This window comes from Engraulis encrasicolus, chromosome 8 (genome assembly GCF_034702125.1).
Source record: "Engraulis encrasicolus isolate BLACKSEA-1 chromosome 8, IST_EnEncr_1.0, whole genome shotgun sequence".
NCBI lineage: Eukaryota > Metazoa > Chordata > Actinopteri > Clupeiformes > Engraulidae > Engraulis > Engraulis encrasicolus.
Window position 1 is genome coordinate 8,569,253 of NC_085864.1, and position 18,346 is coordinate 8,587,598.

Below are 18,346 nucleotides of genomic sequence, written 5' to 3' on the forward strand. Positions count from 1 at the left end.
CCATAGGGACCTCTCTTTCTATTTTTGCAAGGGTATCGTCCCATGCCATTCCTCACTGGCAACATTTGCAGGACAAAGAAAATTAAACAGGCCTGAACACTGTCTGAATTGATCAAATACTATGCCTGAATTGATCAAAATTTGATCTGTGACTGGCAAATAATATTAAATTCCTCAAATACTCTGACTCCAGCCACCCAGCCTAAGATCTTTCAGACACTCATTTGTCCTCATTGTAGGCGAATGAGTGCCTTACCTAGCAGCAGTGTGTGTGTTTGGTGGTGGTGTGCGACTGAACTCCTTTTTATACAAGTAGTAATCTCGGATCAAAGGCGCATGTGGAAATGGCACCACTGAACTGTACCTGGGAGTCACTTAGGGGTTAATTACATACTACGGTGCGGATTACAATTATGCTGATTTTTTTTAAAAATGCTGATATTCTGTTTACAGAATACTGTTTACTGTTAAGAAATTCTGCTTGATGCGTCATTAAGTATAGCAATTTATTATAAAAGATTTTTTTTTTGCTGTACATGCCATCATGATTTCACAAATGATGTCTGGACACAAGATTCAAATAATCCCCTGCACAAAGATGATGCATTATAAAATGTATTATGGATGTTACATTAAAAAAAACAGAAGTGTTTGCATAGACATAATTCACAGAGACCATTTTTCAGTCCCCTAAGGCAAAGTCACAAACACAGCAAATACGAGAGAGAGAGAGAGAGAGAGAGAGAGAGAGAGAGAGCAACTGAGAGGAAAGCAAGTCATTCAGTCTAACCTCAGGCAAATGCACACATATACAGTATGGTATGACTTGCACAACATTTGCCTTGCTTACTCTCTCCCCACTCACACCTTCAAGGAGCAACAGTAACAGTGTATTACAGATGCATATTCACTTCCATCACATTGCAGTTCACAATCTAGCCTACGCAATGAGGAGTTCACTTTGTTGATAGTATTGTACAAAATAAATAGCCTTATTTGAATTCACATTAAATCTCAACAATTCACTGTAATTCATTATACTTTTACAAACATATTGAAGTCATTACAGCCCATTACAAATGGCAACCATTAGAATTTATGCTTTCTAAATTTTAATTTCATTAACCTGTATACCATATTTTGATATCAAAGTACAAAATGTTTTTCTTTCTGTTACAAAAATGACCCAACCCAGTCACCCAGACAGCAAAGTGCATTTCCAAAACGTAACAGCCAAACTAGTAAAGGTAAAAAAAAAAAAATATGTAGGCAGGTACATCAGAGAATAGGTTGTAAATGCCACGAACAAAATACAATAATTAATGTAAAAAAACAACAACAAATAAATGCAACAACAAATACATGAATAAGGCAAAATTAACTTAAAATAAAGGCAAAGTCAACTGAAATAGATTAATCTTTATAATCTATCAAGGCTAGACTAGATATATAAAACATTGCTTTAACTGCATTTGCAGAAAATAAACATAATAATAAAAACAACTATCTATATAACATATCTATAAAGTCAAGTCTTACACTGAATGTTAGAAAGAAATGTCAACAGGCTTACAAGAGATCACGGATATAAATTGTTTCAACCACGTACGGTAGGCCAGGTAATCTCATGTCATTACACAGTCTACACATAAGGCTCAAGAGTAACTTACTTCGTTCTATGCACCATGTGCAGCTCAAAAATGTGTTGCTTCCTACTATGATAATTCCCCATCAATAGAAAAGATAAGAGTTCCTTCAGTCACGATTACATTTCTGTAATACATAAAGGGTCAGACAAACAGACCAACAGGCAGTGGTACTTTGGTAGCAACACTGAGGTAGGACCTACACTCGACGGGTTTGAAAAAGAAAACAATTGATGAATAGTATATCGGCTGCCTTGAATTTGGTGTGTCCAGTGAAAACAGGGAACACATGGTACCTTTTGTCGTCTGGATATGAATCTACTGAAAAGGGTTGCAACCACTATGGTTATGTCCAATTATTCCTTTGATGTTTTTTTTTTTTTTTGCTGTAAAAGCGGATACCAACACAGGGGCCCATAAGCACTAAGTTTCATGCCTGTCCACCGCCCTCAGTGAAAAGAAAAGAGTGTTTCCCCTTCTAAACTGACTGCCATTTTGTAAATGTATGCCTAACTTTCTTGAGAGTATAGGCCTACTCATGCAGTGTAGTGATGACACCTTACTGACTCATATACCCATACGTGTGTGGGTGGGGTAATTACAAAACTAAACACATAGCAAAATACAAAATATTAGTTCTGCACTGAAACATGGTGCATAATTCTTAGTGTTGTGCTTCTGCTGACCACATCAACAGACATGAACACGGGCATCTTCATTGGGGCTGTTGATCTATGGCTCGATAATAAAATACTTGGCATTTCTCCCATTTGTGTAACTTTTTTGTCATCCTTTACAGTTGCCTACAATATGGTCTCAGGACTCCACTAGAATCTCCATAATGTGCTCGAGTTCATGCAAGTCCTTAGCATTCGGACAGGGAAGTACACCAGAGTTGGACGTAGAGAGAGGAGGCAGATATCTCACCAGCTCCTCGTTGTTAACCATTGAGAAGGCCCGGCCACCCAGCTCTCTGTCAAACACACACATGTCCATGTCCAACAGCAGGCTGTCCAGGGCCATGTCGTGTATGTACGCCGTGCGGGTCACACCCATGACACCCGCACTACTGGGGGCACTGAGGACCTCAAACCCTCTCCCACGCTCCTCCCCTCCCCTCTGGCCCCCGGCCCACCAGCTCCTGGTCCGGTTCTCAAGAACTCCCGGGACGTTCTCTACCGAGCCCAAGGGAGTCCTCTGTGGAGCAACAGTGGAGTGATGATGATGATGGCTGACAACATCCTGGATACCCTCTCCGTCCAGCTCCTTCAGGATGGACGATATGGCTGTGGAGAGGGAGAACTCCTCTTCAGCCGAAGTGGACATCCAGTCATTCCCACCAGTTTCCATTAACGAAGGGCAGTCAGCTACCACGGGAAAGGATGGCTGGTGGACGAAATTGCTTTGCTGTTGTGATGAAACCGAGGGCTGGAAAGGAGGAGGTGGTAGTGATGGCGATGACTGGGCCGGGATGACGGTTGACATGTCCATGTCGTCCGGGTTTGGCATGAGCTCGTCAGACTGGATCTGACGCAGCGTGTTGGCGATGAGCACGGACCGCCGCAGGCTCGGTTCCACCAGGGCGAGGTCCCGCTGGTACTTCTCAATGGAGATGTCCAGCACGTTCTGCCGCTGGTACTCCCACGCTGGGCCTATTTCCTCCTCGGGTTCGCTCGGGAACTTCCTCTTCAAGCCTTTGGATGTCATCTTCTACCATATCAAATCACAAAAGGGTGCATTTATGAGCTGTTACCGTAATGTAATGTTACATCATACATGTTTATGAAAGGGGAGCAACGTGCAGTTTTAAAAGAAAACAAACCCACAACACAAGACTGAATTCAATAACAAATTACTTGTTTTAAAAACAGTGCTCTCTAGTAGATGTTTTAACATTTACGACAAATTCAGAGGCCACTGGTAATTGGCCTTATCGCCTTTATTTGGCTACTTAGCCAACAACTCATTCCCACAGGCAATAGCCTACACACTATGCTACACAGCTGGAATCACAGCCTGTTTTTGGCTCGTAAAATGAACGTCTCGTTGTTTTACGCCTCACTCGGGCTTTAACAAAATTCGCCTCCTAAAGTAAGAGGAAAGTAATACAGAGAATTGGCCGTTTGCCTAATGCCAGACTTTAGAATACAAAGCTCTACCCATATGCCCAGAATGCGTATTTTTGCCGCGAAGTTATGTAGCACATTAGCCACAGAAAATTAGCCAGGTTTACTTACTAGTCAGTGTGGAGGAATCCGCGTCTACGCCTCGGATATTTGAGACACTTAACACCTTGACTGAGTAAATAGTCTTCGGTTGATCACGAAAATTATGGCACATCTAAAGTAACACGCCGACAACACTTGAGAAAGCCTAATAAATTATTGAGGTAAACAGTTGTAACTGAAGGTATCGAGTTGCTACAAAGTACACATCTTACTTCCCGCCGCCTAATGATTCAACTTTCGAGAATGCACAGGAGGCGGGCAAGCTGAGCAAGCGCACTAGGAGAAAGAGAGATTCATGGGATATGTAGTCGTGATAGCATGCTTTCATAGATATCATGTAGACGTGTTAGATTTGATGCTTCAGTGGTGTAGTCTACGTAGAACGCGGGTATACGCACTTCTTAATTTCAGGGATTTCAGTATACCCACTTAAAATTGATTGATCCATTGTTTTGAATAACACAAATATATACAGTATATACCCACTTCAAAAAAATGCTCAACTATAGGCCTACAGTATACCCACCATATACACCCCTGTGATGCTTGTCTTTCCAAAGTTGGTTGGAATATCAGACAAACGAGACATTCCTTTCGTTACATTAAGTAGGCCTATTTTACCAAACACGATTTTTACTGTAAAATGCTAAATACAAGGGCAGCTGCCAATTTAATATGCCCTTTAATAAGAGGTCACTCCCACACTGAAATGGCACTCATAATTGCTCTCATAAAAAATGAAAAGAATGCATTCTTATTTTTCAAACAGTGGGTTTTTATTTCAAGTTCACTTAAAATATATATCTAGATATAAGTCTAACACAAATTTGTTGAAATTACTCTTATGCTCCAAATAGTGGGGAACCTTTTTCATTCGAGGGGCCACTTCAAATTCATCCGAGGGCCGTAAAAGTCCTCCTAGGGCCATACTATGAACACAAACCAGGATTCCCCCCTGCACTTTAGTCCTATATTGAAGGCAGCCACCTTTAAAACAGACCCACCTTCTCTAGGTCCCCTGAATATAACTGAAGTGTATATAGCAAATGTATTGTCTAGGATTGCATTACAAAATATGTCAGATTTCATGTGAAGCTGCATAACATTAAAACATTAACAGTAACATTAAAATTACATCGGGGCCGGATGAAACAGCCTCAAAGGCCGTAAACAGACCTTGAAACGTTCCCCACCCTGCTCTAAATCATAATAAACAAACATTATACACAAACAAAACGCAACAACCAGAAACATAACATGTGAGACAGATTCCATTTAAGAAAAGTTTAATAATCATTTTTATCAATTTAAGAGAGAGAGAAAAAAAAAACTTGCACCCTACTGTGTAAACCAGTAACTGAAATGTTTTTGGGATGACCTACATTGCTTTGAGTTTGTAACTCATGTTCAATAAGATGTACAGTCTCCCCAAAAAGTTTTTTTTTAGATCATGGCCACTGTATTTCTACTTATTCTGTTAGCTGTGTTAATCACATTATCACAAAAAACTCAAATGCACACACACACACACACACACACACACACACACACACACACACACACACACACACACACACACACACACACACACACACACACACACACACACACACACACACACACACACCTGCGCACGTGCACACACACGCGCACTCACACGCGTGCGCACGAGCACACACACACACACACACAAGCTGTATGCCAGTTTTAGTACATCAGTATGGGTCAGTAACACAGTTACTCAGAAACAAACAAAAACTCGGCTATACCATATAAAAATATAGGTTTTCATTTTATTTATATTTTTAAAAATCAGAGAGAACTTTTAACTGTACTCCCCACAGACCCCAACAGTCTTTCCATCCCAGTCTGAGGTGGAGAGACATTGGACAAAGAAGTGTCCAAGGTCAAACTTGGAGATGACTCTGCCTTTCAGCATGTTTTCAGTCACCGTGTACTTCATAGTCAGAGGGTGGTTGTCTAGAGAGAGAGAGAGAGAGAGAGAGAGAGAGAGAGAGAGAGAGAGAGAGAGAGAGATATGGACATAATTCACAGAGAGCATTCCTCAGTCCCGCAACATCACAAACACAGCAAACGTCAGCAAATACAGGAGAGAGAGAGAGATTGTAGACAGGATGTTTAATGAACACACCCCAACTTTAAATAAGCTGTAGCCTAAATTCTGTTTACAAAAGACTGTTCTTTATAAATACCCAACCCTACAGTAAATATTGTTTCTTTTTCTAGTTATTCTTTCAAAATCCATTTGAATGACCATAACTGATGGTCATTCAGGGACGACCTAGAAGAAGATGAGGTGCAGAGGGGGAGGTGTTCTTTCTAGCCATCTATCTATTGGGCAGTCATGGTTAACCGCTTAGGGCATCAGACTTGTAGCCCAAAGGTTGCCGGTTTGACTGCCGACTCACCAAGTCTCCCCCATCCTGCTCCATGACTGAGGTACCCTGACCACCATGGTACCGTCCTGCCACACTGCTCCCTTGGGGCGCCATTGGGGGCTGCTACCTTGCATGGGTGAGGCATAAATGCAATTTCGTTGTGTGCAGTGTGCACTTGTGAGCTGTGGAGTGCTATGTCACAATGACAATGGGGGTTGGAGTTTCCCAGACAGGCTTTCGCTTTTTATCTATCTATCTAACCAATGATGTGTGGTGGCATGGCAGTCACTTCTTGTGTAGGCTATGCTGTTTATCCAGCCTGTCCATCCCTCCATCCCTCCATCGATGTGTGGAGGCATCACGACCCCACAGTCCAGAGAGACTTCTTGATGCATGCTATACATCCTATGTGCCTGTTTGTCTATCTATCTGTCTGTACTGTATGTATGAATATCTGTCCGTCCGTCCGTCCGTTTCACCAGCAATGTGAGAAGGCATGAGGACTACGTATAGATCGGACTCCTTCAGCACGCTGTACATCCTGTCTACCTGTCATCCTGTCTGCCATCCAGTCTACCTGCCTGCCACTCTCTCTCTCTCTGATTATTCATCCTTCCATCCATCTCACCAGCGATGTGAGGGGGCATGACGGCTACGTAGTCTAGTCCGGACTCCTTCAGCACGCTGTACATCCTGTCGTGGTCCTCCGTGACGGGCACCAGGCGAGGGGGCACCTTGGAGCGGTCCCACAGGAGGAAGGCTGCACGCCACGCACAGGAAGGAAGCAAATAAATGAGTTAAATGGACTGCGTTCACTTCATACAGACACTCCTCCACTCTCTCAGCCACTGACATATGTGCTAAAATTCACCAGTCACTCAATGGTACATTTTTAATTTTTGTCAAAAATCTACCAGTCAATTGGCTGATAAATGGTGCCAAAACGGTGCCAATTCCTGGTCTCCCCTCAGCAGTCAGTGGCTGCCACGCAGGGCGCCAACCAGCCACCAGGTGCGATTTGGGGTTGAGTATCTTTCTCAAAGACATTTGAAGGACACTTAAGTTAGTCAGCTGGTATGTAAGTAGGCATGCATGTCACTAAGTAAGACACAAATAGCTCACATAGTTTACAGAGTGTATTGCCTAAAAATGAAACAAATACACTAATGAATCAGGTGACGTCAACACTTGATTGCAGGTGAAATGGGCCAAGACTATTAAAACATGCGATAGCTGAAAGACAACAAGAGAAGAGTCATACTGTTTTAGGTTATGCCTCTTTCAGGACATCCGAGTAAACAGACATTTCACGGAACACTCAAATAAATTTTGACACCACATTTGTACAGGAACGTCCCATATATACACATTAAACTTGCAAACAAAACTTTATTACTGTGACGTTTAACTGGTAGAACAGGTTTCTACAAAGATCTGGAACTCCTAAGCACAGCCAGGTTCCAGGTGCTTGTGAAGTGCAGTCATCAGTAATCCATAGTAAAGAAGAAGGATCACCGCACACTGGTGGACTTAGTTTTGCTGTTTTTTATTTAGGTGAACAACGCGTTTCGCATTGCGCTTCGTCAGGTTCACTTTGAGTGAGCCTGAGCCAAAGTGAACCTGACAAAGCGCAATGTGAAACGCATTGTTCACCTAAATAAAAAACAACAAAACTAAGTCCACCAGTGTGCGGTGATCCTTCTTCTTTACTATAGGTTTCTACATCCATAATTCTCTGCCATATGCAGGCAAGGTTTAACCAATTTTAGCCTAAGGCACCTGCAAAAAACGCCTGCTAAATGCCTAAACCCTTTTTGGGAAAAGGTGCCCTCAGCCTATTAAAACCTCAATTCCTCTGAGGTACATGAAAACATGAAATGAGTGGCATTTAAAAGCTAAGACTCTCCTCTTACCTTAGAATGTATTCATTCATATACCCACATTTTTAATTAAAAAAAATCTCCAATCTCATGAGCCAGAATGTAGCCTCCATGTCACCCCAAGCGCCTAGGTCAATGCAGCATACGCAGCATCCAGCATCAATGTGATACAAAGCATTAACAGATTGCTTACAATCCACATAGCCTACAGTAATTATTAGCCTAACGTAGAAGAAATAATATGAAATTGCGGAAGGCTTTTGGGAAATGCAGTACTTTACCGGACATGCATCCAATAACTTTGCGAATCCCTCTGGCTTTCATGACCTCTATGATGTTTCTTGTCCCCTCAGACATCATGGTAGTTGGACCTGCAGTTGGACAAATGCAGAAACAGAGGCCAAGACAGTCATCACACGGAGTCAGAATACACCACTACCATATAGTAATTTCATCAGTGAATGAACTCATTTCAGATTGTTGCATGTCTACAGACTATTATGGACGCCTTTTTCTAACATTAAACACAAAGAAAGACACTGTGTATTGTCTATTGTATTCGTTGTATAATATTAGTGAGTTTGTGCTTGGCTAGTAAGATTAACATCTACTAGCCATTTTGGCTGGTGATGAAAAAACTCAATTTAGTGACCTGCTTCCTTGCAAGTGTACATGTCTGAGTGATGAACGTTGACTCTGATCATGTTCATGCATTAAGGCTGCCCCCTTGTGATATAGCCGTGCTATAGCAAGAGTGCAAACTTGGAAAGTTGGGATGTCAGTAGAGATGACTACAGTAGGTAGTGCAAAATTCCCATGAACGTTCATAGCTTTCCTCTCTAGCCACCCTACAGGACTGAAGAGGTACTGCCTATATGCCTACACAATTCACACTAATATTTCTTAATTCTGTTCTGTGAGTTTGTGTCACTGAGAAGATAATACATAGTAGTTACACCAATTATTCCACAGTATCTCATGAGGAAGATACACTGTGATCCCCAGAAATACAATTTATTGAAGGTAAAAACCCGACCGCAAATTTGATCCAACATGCTCAGAACCAGCTGATCATTAGACAGTTATTCAGTGAGGTCAGATTTTTATTTTTCTTCTACTTCTACTTTTCACTCCCATTGATAGTCATGGGTAAGTGGTTAGGGCATGACTGAGGCACTTTGAGCATGGTACCGTCCCGCCGCACTGCTCCCTTGGGGTGCCGTTTGGCGCTGTCCCCTTGCACGGTTGGGGCATAAATGCAATTTCGATGTGTGCAGTGAGCACTGTATGCTGTCTAGTGTTACAAAAACAAGGGGAGTTACCCAGGCTGGCTTTCACTATGCTCGTCTGCTAAAAACTCACTGAGGTCAGTCCTGGTCCCCAGTACGATGATGACGGCGTCCTGTCCCTCCAGGGTTTTCTTCACGTCCTCCTTCTTCAGCACGTCCCCGACTACCACTCTACAGGCCTTATGCTCCGCCGGCAGCCTGGCCGGGTCGCGCACCAGCACCGTCACGTTGTAGCCTTGGAAAGATAACGTTTCTGTTTATAGAATGTTCTCGCTTTGGGCTTTTTTCACTTGAGAGTGTGAGAGGAAGTGAGAAATATGGGGAAAGATTGGGGAACAAGCTCAGGAATCAAACCCGGGTGTCATGAATAACAATGCAGTGGCTTAGTCATTTGAGCCAATGCAAAGACCTGTTTTTTGCATTTTTAGTACATTTATTGTGATAAGATAGTAAAAATGTGACAAGAAACTACTGAGAGGAAGACAGAAACGGTATAGCTGGGAAAAGACACTGACTCTAACCTGCGCCCCCATGTACATGGCACGCTGTGCATCACAGCAGCCCGGAGAACATTCAGTGATGTCAACAGGTCCGATTTATTTAGTTTGTTTGTTGTTGTAAGCCCTTAAAACACTATCCCTGCTATAAATTAGCTGTTACCAGAATGGCAATGACCAAGTCGTAATGCATTACTTAAAGACCTTGTGCACTGTCATAGTAGTGGTACTTTGGTGGTTACAGTTTTTCTTGATTGGTTTGGCTAATTTCTCAAAACTGAGATGACATTCTCAAAACAACACAGACAAATCCCCAAACCAACTTGCAATTTTCCAAAACAGAATGGAATTTCTCATTGCTTTCATCAAATATCAAATGCTTTGTACATGTCTCAAATGTTTAGTACATCTCTGCAGATGACTATGTACAGATACCCTTCAGTTGACACATTGAGCATACATTTAGCACATTTTCCAAATAAATTGATCTTGTTTATCTAAACGAATTAGACAATTCTCAGTGTAATGATTGCCCTCCCCAAAACTTGTCAGCATGATTGTGTAAGTCATCATATGCAAAGTAGTCTACACAATTGTCAAAACAGTCAAGGACATAATATTTTAAAAATATCATTAAACAGTAAATTCATGACAGTGTTCAACAGGCCAGATGATATTGTAACTTAACTAGTTTGTAGAACATTTTACAACCGTGTATACTACAATTTCCTCTGTTATTTGGCTAATTTCTTGACATTTTTCCAAACAACATTCTGTTTTGAACAATTGCTAGTTGTTTTGGGATTTGTCCATGTTATTTTGAGAATGTTATCTCTGTTTTGAGAAATGAGCCAAACCCATGAGAAACCTGTAATATATGGGCATTACTTTCTGTATATGAATTTACAGTAAAGAAAGTTACTGATAAATGTCCTTGGTAAATTGTCTGTGTTGTCAAACTTCAGTGGTTTCACTCATTTTATCATTTTTATACGTAGTTGAAATCTGTTAGTTGAACGTAGACAAAACATCTAACCATTTTAACTTGCAGTGCTTACACAATGGCAAAGGGACAATGTATTTTGGGGGTACTGATGATATATGTGGGGAAGGAATTTAGTTTTGGCACACGGGTAAACTGTTTTTGGAGTGATATGAGCAAGTCATGAGGATCCATGTAGTTATGCTGAACCATCCAGTTTATTTTTGACAGAAGGACTAAATGAATGCAAATGAGCCAAAGCAATTGAGAAGGATCTATGCCATTTTGATGGTACTGACCATTTATGTGGGAGAAGGTCTAGTGCTGATTCAAGAATGAGTTGTTTTGCGAGGTATATGGCATTTTGCTAGTTATCTGATCTGTTGTGCAGAAGTGTAAGAATGTTTAGCCAAATGACCCAAAATGTATAGAAATGTCATCTCGTTTTCAAGAAATTAGCCAAACCAATTGAGAAAAACTGTAAGTTATTTCAGTGACTATTACGTCCCAGTGGCGGGACAGTGTGTCTGGTAAGGGGCTACAGTATGAAACATTTAATTTTCCCAGGGTCCCTCCATATAATATTTCACACAAAACAGCACGACATAGCCCTTCCATTGATGACAGTTACATGTCTCTGTTGTACTGACTAACTAATCCTTCTCCCACGTTGACTAAGAAATGTTCTGCAGGAAACACTGAATCTCAAAAGCTCTTTATAGCTCAGCAATGTTGCCTCTGCCTCATGTTCATTCACACACCGCATCGACGATGCTGTCATTAAACGACACACACCAAATTCCTCCAGAATAGAGCAGACTTGCCTACCTTCACCAAAAATTGCTGGTAGGGGATTAAGGATTAAAGCGATTATGTTAAAAATGAATTCCCTTTAGAGGAAAATAGAATGTCTTTTATAAAGTGTTGTTTGACTAGGCTACTTCAAAAGCTTTTCAGAACCTTTCACCACCGTTCTCCCAGATATGAATGGATTAACATCACAGATAAAATCAGATGAGGGACAATGCAAGCAGACACAAGTTTGTGCTGGGTAATAACCGTGAACAGGGCAGAGTTTTATAAAATAGAAGTTAAAGTACTTTTACAGATGTAAATGCAACACTAGTATTGTGATGAGATCATGCAATATCATATTGTACTTTTACTTCTACTTAATACAACTCTGGGGCATGGACTTGATCAAATCAGTTAATTAATACTCAGAGTATCTGCATGAAGTTTGTGTAATGATTTCATGTGGGCTTACTGTGGTTATTGGAGTGGCCAATGCGAGTTGTTTTAGTCATATAAAAACTGGCCACAACTACTGTAGAACCAAATAATCTGCTACGAGTTGCTTTACCCCATTTACCTTATTAAAACCAATCAATGAATCATGTCTTCAAACTGTGGAGATGTTCACACATTGCAATGGGATGGAATAGCTTAAGGGTTGGTCTGGGGTTTTGCTCACCCACCCATCCTGGAGCAGATGATAAAGACTTTATCAAGCAGTTCATCACGCTGGCAAATCTAAAAACGTGACTCAGCAGTAAAGTAACTTACTCAACTATGACTTGACGGTTTCGTTACCGCCTTATGACCATGACAACAGTAGGTGTAGGCAAGATGCTGATTTAGGCAGTTCAACGGCACAGTGCATTTCAGGCTGCAGCATTACGCGCGGTTCCCTAATGCGCTTTAGTAACCTATCCAACCGCCTGGCCCAGCCGCAGTGTTTACCCCAGATGTGGAGAGGGCTGCTGTTGCAGTGGACCATTACCATAGTCCAGTTGTCTTTGTCACAAGCCACATGGCATGTAGTGTTGCAGCAGTCTGACGTAAAACATCACCAAAACGCACAGACACCATCATTGGTCGTCATTGGACCGAATACACAAAATTAAGAAAGCATTGATTCACAATGTATGCGTAATAGTAATGTGGCACGGATGTGTCATTCATGAGTAATGTGACAGCACTCGGCTGTGTAGTAGTAGCCCTACCTGCAGCAACCGCTTGCGGTAAGGTCACCAGCCCAGTCATTCCAGTAGATCCAAATAGCGCCACATTTTTAATAGAACCAGCCATGGTGGAAAATGCTCTGTTTCAACGACAGTTAAGAGGCACTCTGTGTTTGACGCAGTCGGTTGTTGTCGCTCGCTTTTGGTTATCTGGGTTCAGAACATGTAGCTTTGGCAACACAGCGCAAGCAGGGGGCGTGATACTGCCTCCCTTCCAGGAAGAAGGACGCCCCGACACTATGGAGAGAGAACAGTATCAATATTAAGAAATGAATGTCACACCACTCACCAATATATTTCGTGATCCACAAACAAATGTAATAACATTCGCAAATATAATTCATACATTTCATGATCCACAAACAAATGTAACAACATTCACAAATATAATTCATGATGCACAAATGAATGTAACCCCATTCACAAATGCCAGCGCAGTTCTATTAATTTGCAAACCGATCTACATATATTCGCAAACCCTATACATATTTGTGACTTCCATTGTATTTGTGTGTGGATTTTTGAGACTGTCCTGACGGTATATGACACACAAATGTGCTCAGCCAATCACATCAGCCGGCGTTCGAGCGTAAGGTTGAAGACATTGCGCTTCTATTACGCAGAGAAGGCTACTAGTGCGAAGCCACCATAGATCTTTATACACCGATCAGAGGAAATAACCGGAAGTAGAGCCATTACTGAAGTGCTCCCTGACGTAAACTCGTAATTGAAGCTTATGAAGTTCCTGACTTTCACATCATCTTTGTACAAATATGTCTGGATCTGGACTAACGTGTGCCGTAATCGGATGTCACAATAACAGCAGAACGCTAAAAATGTGGAAAAAGAGCGTATGTGCGCTTCATAGTCCACAGTTTAAAGAGGATTGTCCTTGTTGTGTGCCCTACGGTGTAAACCGCTTCCCCGGGATTCCCAGATTCACGCTCCCATCTCATTACACTCCCATTTCATCTCGCTCCCACTAGCCAGACTAACGGTACCACCGCCATATTACGGAGCCAGTTATCTTGTTGATGTTAGTTTTTTGTTTCTAACCCTAACCTTAACCCTAACCCTAAACCTAACCTTAACCCTAACCCTAAACCTAACCCTAACCCTAACCCTAAACCTAAACCTAACCCTAAATTGCTTGTATGTGGCAGTATATGATAATACGTGAAATATAATCGGGTGGGGACCGCAAGTCCGGGAGTGATAGAAACACCGGGGACCGCACGTCCGGGAGCGAACTCCGTTGGGAGTCTCAGTCTGTATGCCTTCCCCGGCCGTGCTGAGGATGAAGACATTCGCAAGATATGGATTAAAAACGTACACCGAAAGGACTTTGCCCCCAAACAAGTATTCAATGGTATGTATTTTTATTTCTAGGTGGTTAGTGTAGTTAAGTAGGCCTATTGTAAGCCAGTGTCTATGTAACATAAACTGGTGGCAACAATTATTGGCATACAGACTGAGACTCCCAACGGAGTTCGCTCCCGGACGTGCGGTCCCCGGTGTTTCTATCACTCCCGGACTTGCGGTCCCCACCCGATTATATTTCACGTATTATCATATACTGCCACATACAAGCAATTTAGGGTTAGGTTTAGGTTTAGGTTTAGGGTTAGGGTTAGGGTTAGGTTTAGGGTTAGGGTTAAGGTTAGGGTTAGGTTTAGGGTTAGGGTTAAGGTTAGGGTTAGAAACAAAAAACTAACATCAACAAGATAACTGGCTCCGTAATATGGCGGTGGTACCGTTAGTCTGGCTAGTGGGAGCGAGATGAAATGGGAGTGTAATGAGATGGGAGCGTGAATCTGGGAATCCAATTATTTAGCTTGGCTAGCTAACGCTAGTTACGATTATTTAGCATTCTTTCATTAATACCTAAGTTTCCCCAGGAGTGGGAAGAGCACCATGAGCCCCATGGTTATCTGTTCTGTGTGTCATGGTACATTTGTGTGCTTATTTTCGATTATTTGTGTACGTGTGTGCCCTTTGAAATGAAAATGTGACCCTGGCAACTTAGCTAATTCTTTTGTTATGCTAGCGGAGTTTTGGCAAGGCTAGCCAGGTTACACTGACTTTAATAAGAAGTCAGGCTAGGTTTTGGTAGCATCATGAGCCCCATGGTTATCTGTGCTGTGTGCCATGGTACATTTGTGTGATTATTTACGATTATTTGTGTATGTGTGCCCTTTGAAATGGAAATGTGACCCTGGCAATTTAGCTAATTCTTTTGTTATGCTAGCGGAGTTTTGGCAAAGCTAGCCAGGTCGTGTGACTGACTTCAATAAGTCAGGCTAGGTTTTGGTAGCTTTTGTTTTGTCCATAACCTAGCCCAATTTTATTTTCATCTCTTAAATCGACCACCATGTCTGTATTTGTAATAATGTTTGGCATTTTATTGGAAATAAAGTGGCGGGGACAAGCTAGGTTAATCTCAAAAGTGGTAGGCCTATGGACATGTCCCCCAACACCCAGACTGAAAATTACACCCATGTCTGTAAAACCCTTCCTCAACAAAAGATAATTTTCGCTATCCAACCTCAGTGTACATGTCTTGCTTTGTCCTGTATTTTGTCTAATGTCTGTGAGAATGACTGCAGCCATGGCAAAGATAATTTTCTGTTTCATGTGTAACAGTCAAGCATATTTGTTTTTATCTCATCTTATTCCCACCCTCCTTAGGTGTGTGGAGTATACTTCCCTGACGGCAGACCAACGCAGGAACACCCATATCCCATATTTAATATGGGATATGAATATAGTGTAAGTTTACATGTATATAACAAATAACTTAGTGCTTTTTTTCGTAATTACCTTAACCATATGAAGAGTTCAGATGCAAAACCCCCTAAGTGCCTTTTCAGAAAATAATCTTAATTCATTTTTATTTAATACAAAGCTATCAAAATTGCATATTTTTTAAATTGTATTTATGTAATATAACTTTTTATATGTATTATCAAGTACATGAATGTAAACCAAACCAACAACAGGGTTCTCTAAAAATATAGACGTACAGGTCTTCAGAAATGGAGTTAGGGGGTTTTGCATCTGAACTCTTCATATGTTGTTAAAGTACTTTTGGAGCGATTTGCCTCCAGACGTTAGAGACTCTCCCATCTGCCACTACTTTTTAATCTAGGCTTAAAAAGAAAACACACACACATTTTCTTAACTTAGTTCTTGACTCTTAGTTGTTATGCTTTCTCTCCTTTAGGCACTGCTTTTATGTACCTAAATTGCCTTTCAACACTTGTGTCTTATTATTCCATGCAAGAGTCTACATCTGCTAATTGTAATATAAGGCAATGTGAAGTGAGATTTAAAGTGTTCTGTAGGACAGTGGCGTTGTAATTAACTGTTTTAAAAGCTGTTGGTGTTTTTTGTTCCTTCTTATATTTATTCTCAGAAAGCACTATCATGTGGAAGACCACCCCCGAAGAGGAGATGTCTCCAGCCCCCAACAGAGAGACTTGGATTAATGTTGAGAGGATTATTGTTCAATACGGTGCAGAAACACTTGGTTCAGTTATATGTATATATCAATCATCTTTCAAGAAATCCTTCATCCCCTCAGCTGTGACCATACTGAACAAGATATGAACTGTCCAGCTGCAGCATGAATGTATTGTGTGGTCGTCTTTTTTTTTTTTGGTCAAGCCTTGTCTAATGTCTGTGAGAATCACTGAAGTCACGCCAAAGACAATTTTCTGTTTCATGGTTGTAACAAACAATAAAGTTTTATCTAATCTCATCATATCAATGAGAATCAGTGCACCTGACAAAGGTATGACATACTGTATACTGTAGGCTTAAGTGCTAAAGGAAAATGAATTAACCTTAGCGGTTTTGAATTGTTTATTTACACAGTTATTAAAATGCATACAGATAGTGAATGTAATATAGTTCAATACTGTGTGCTTACTCGATGGTGTTTTTTATATGTGCTGAACTGAAAAACAACCTAGCTACTTGTGCTCAATACACTAAATGACTCTTGCTGGTGTGTTTTTTACTAGGCAACTTGTTATTAATTACTAATGTTCTTAATGTCATTTCAATGCAGCTCTTTGTGAGAAATCTGGGCAGCCATGGCCTAGTGGTTAGAGAGTTGGTCTTTCAATCTAGGGGTTGCCGGTTCGAATCCCCCACGACCTCTCCCTACACCTCCATCCATGGCTGAAGTGCCCTTGAGCAAGGCACCTAACCCCACATTGCTCCAGGGACTGTAACCAATATCCTGAAAAATAATAGTTGTAAGTCGCTTTGAACAAATGAAAGCGTCAGCTAAGTGAAATGTAATGTAATGTAAAATCTTGCTGTAGTGTGTTGTGGAATAGACACAGGAGCTGACCTGTGGTGTCCAGTCTTAACAGAGAGCTGGTGCCACTGTCACACATTCAATTTAATTAATCATTATCCCCCATATATTGATTGGGAAATGTTATACTGGCTTTTTTCATTACCTCCTGACTATACCAGACATCATTTTATCATTACCTCTGCCACATAATATGCGATTGTCTGAGTTTTGCAGTCTGTTTGTTCATCGCTGGGTGCACAGCTTGCCACTAAGGGGCGCCAAATCCTTACTTATTGCTGGAGACGCTACCACAAGGAGAGGACGGGAGGTGATGTCTTCTAAAAGGGCTGTGGTTAAGTAGCCTAAGCAATCAGCTGGTGCAACCCACTGTCTTAACACTGCCTCAAAATATCAGTTCTTGCAAGGCACAATTTACATGGTGAAATTAATGACATGTTGAGGCCAACAAGGCTTTATTTTATCAGTTAGAGGGACACTGCAGGAAATGGTCAAAAAGGGTGTGTCACATTAAAAAACTGTTTATTTAACTTGTGAGTGTGCGGCACCTCTCTCCTTCTACAATTGCTTTTTCTGGTTGCCAGCACCTCTGTTTCTGGTGTGCGTTTTGCACCTCCACTCATCAAAAAGGGTACTGCAACTATACTGCTCATTGTAACTGGGTTGCCTATTGCCAAATTTGATGAAAGTATATTTCATGAAAGTTTACTAAATAATAAACTCAGATTTTCTGTTATGGCCCAAGTACAGTCATTTTTGCAGCTAAAAATGGCTATTTCTGGAAATTCAAAATGGCAGACCATGATGGAGGAGATCCCCCTTTGTATGTATGAAAAGTGCAATTTTTCCAGTCATAATGAATACTTAGAATTTGATGGTGGTGGTAAATATTCATGAAAAATGTAACATTAGTGAATGAGTAGCATGAATTCTGGAAATAAACAACTATAAATCTTGCAGTGTCCCTTTAATGACAGGTTTAAAAAAAAAAAACACACACACACACACACACCTTGCTTTCTGATTAGGCCTAGCCTAGAGAGAGAGTTTCCCCCAGCACCTTAGGCCACCTTG

The 18,346-nt window shown here is 41.2% G+C and overlaps 2 protein-coding genes and 1 long non-coding RNA gene across 4 annotated transcripts; 1 reads left to right on the forward strand and 2 right to left on the reverse strand.

Moving 5' to 3' along the window:
• Positions 1-567: 567 nt before the first annotated feature.
• On the reverse strand, positions 568-4,086 carry sertad3 (SERTA domain containing 3). 2 transcript variants are annotated; one of them, XM_063204287.1, is made up of 2 exons: positions 3,884-4,086; positions 568-3,353 (listed from the first exon to the last, which is right to left on the reverse strand). In XM_063204287.1, exon 2 carries the CDS (start codon positions 3,351-3,353, stop codon positions 2,463-2,465), a length of 891 nt encoding a protein of 296 aa, XP_063060357.1. In that variant the 5' UTR covers positions 3,884-4,086; the 3' UTR covers positions 568-2,462. The 2 variants fall into 2 exon arrangements, with proteins under 2 accessions (XP_063060357.1, XP_063060356.1); XM_063204286.1 differs by having other exon boundaries at positions 568-3,356.
• Positions 4,087-4,625: 539 nt separating this feature from the next.
• On the reverse strand, positions 4,626-13,170 carry blvrb (biliverdin reductase B). Its single transcript, XM_063204940.1, has 5 exons — positions 12,928-13,170; positions 9,516-9,677; positions 8,435-8,524; positions 6,902-7,033; positions 4,626-5,854 (listed from the first exon to the last, which is right to left on the reverse strand). The coding sequence occupies exons 1-5, from the start codon at positions 13,010-13,012 to the stop codon at positions 5,700-5,702; spliced, it is 624 nt and encodes a 207-aa protein (XP_063061010.1). The 5' UTR covers positions 13,013-13,170; the 3' UTR covers positions 4,626-5,699.
• A 1,058-nt stretch (positions 13,171-14,228) lies between these two features.
• LOC134454136 (uncharacterized) lies at positions 14,229-16,632 on the forward strand. Its single transcript, XR_010035800.1, has 3 exons — positions 14,229-14,314; positions 15,634-15,714; positions 16,361-16,632. It is a non-coding gene; the product is annotated as an uncharacterized LOC134454136 (long non-coding RNA).
• Positions 16,633-18,346: the final 1,714 nt, after the last annotated feature.

Coding starts and splice junctions, on each gene's coding strand:
- blvrb (XM_063204940.1), bottom strand. CDS start 13,012: ATGGCTGGTTCTATTAAAAATGTGGCGCTATTTGGATCTACTGGAATG. Junction 9,678..12,927: donor ACCGCAAGCGGTTGCTGCAG/GTAGGGCTACTA, acceptor TATCTTTCCAAG/GCTACAACGTGACGGTGCTG. Junction 7,034..8,434: donor AGTTATTGGATGCATGTCCG/GTAAAGTACTGC, acceptor CGTGGCGTGCAG/CCTTCCTCCTGTGGGACCGC.
- sertad3 (XM_063204287.1), bottom strand. CDS start 3,353: ATGACATCCAAAGGCTTGAAGAGGAAGTTCCCGAGCGAACCCGAGGAG.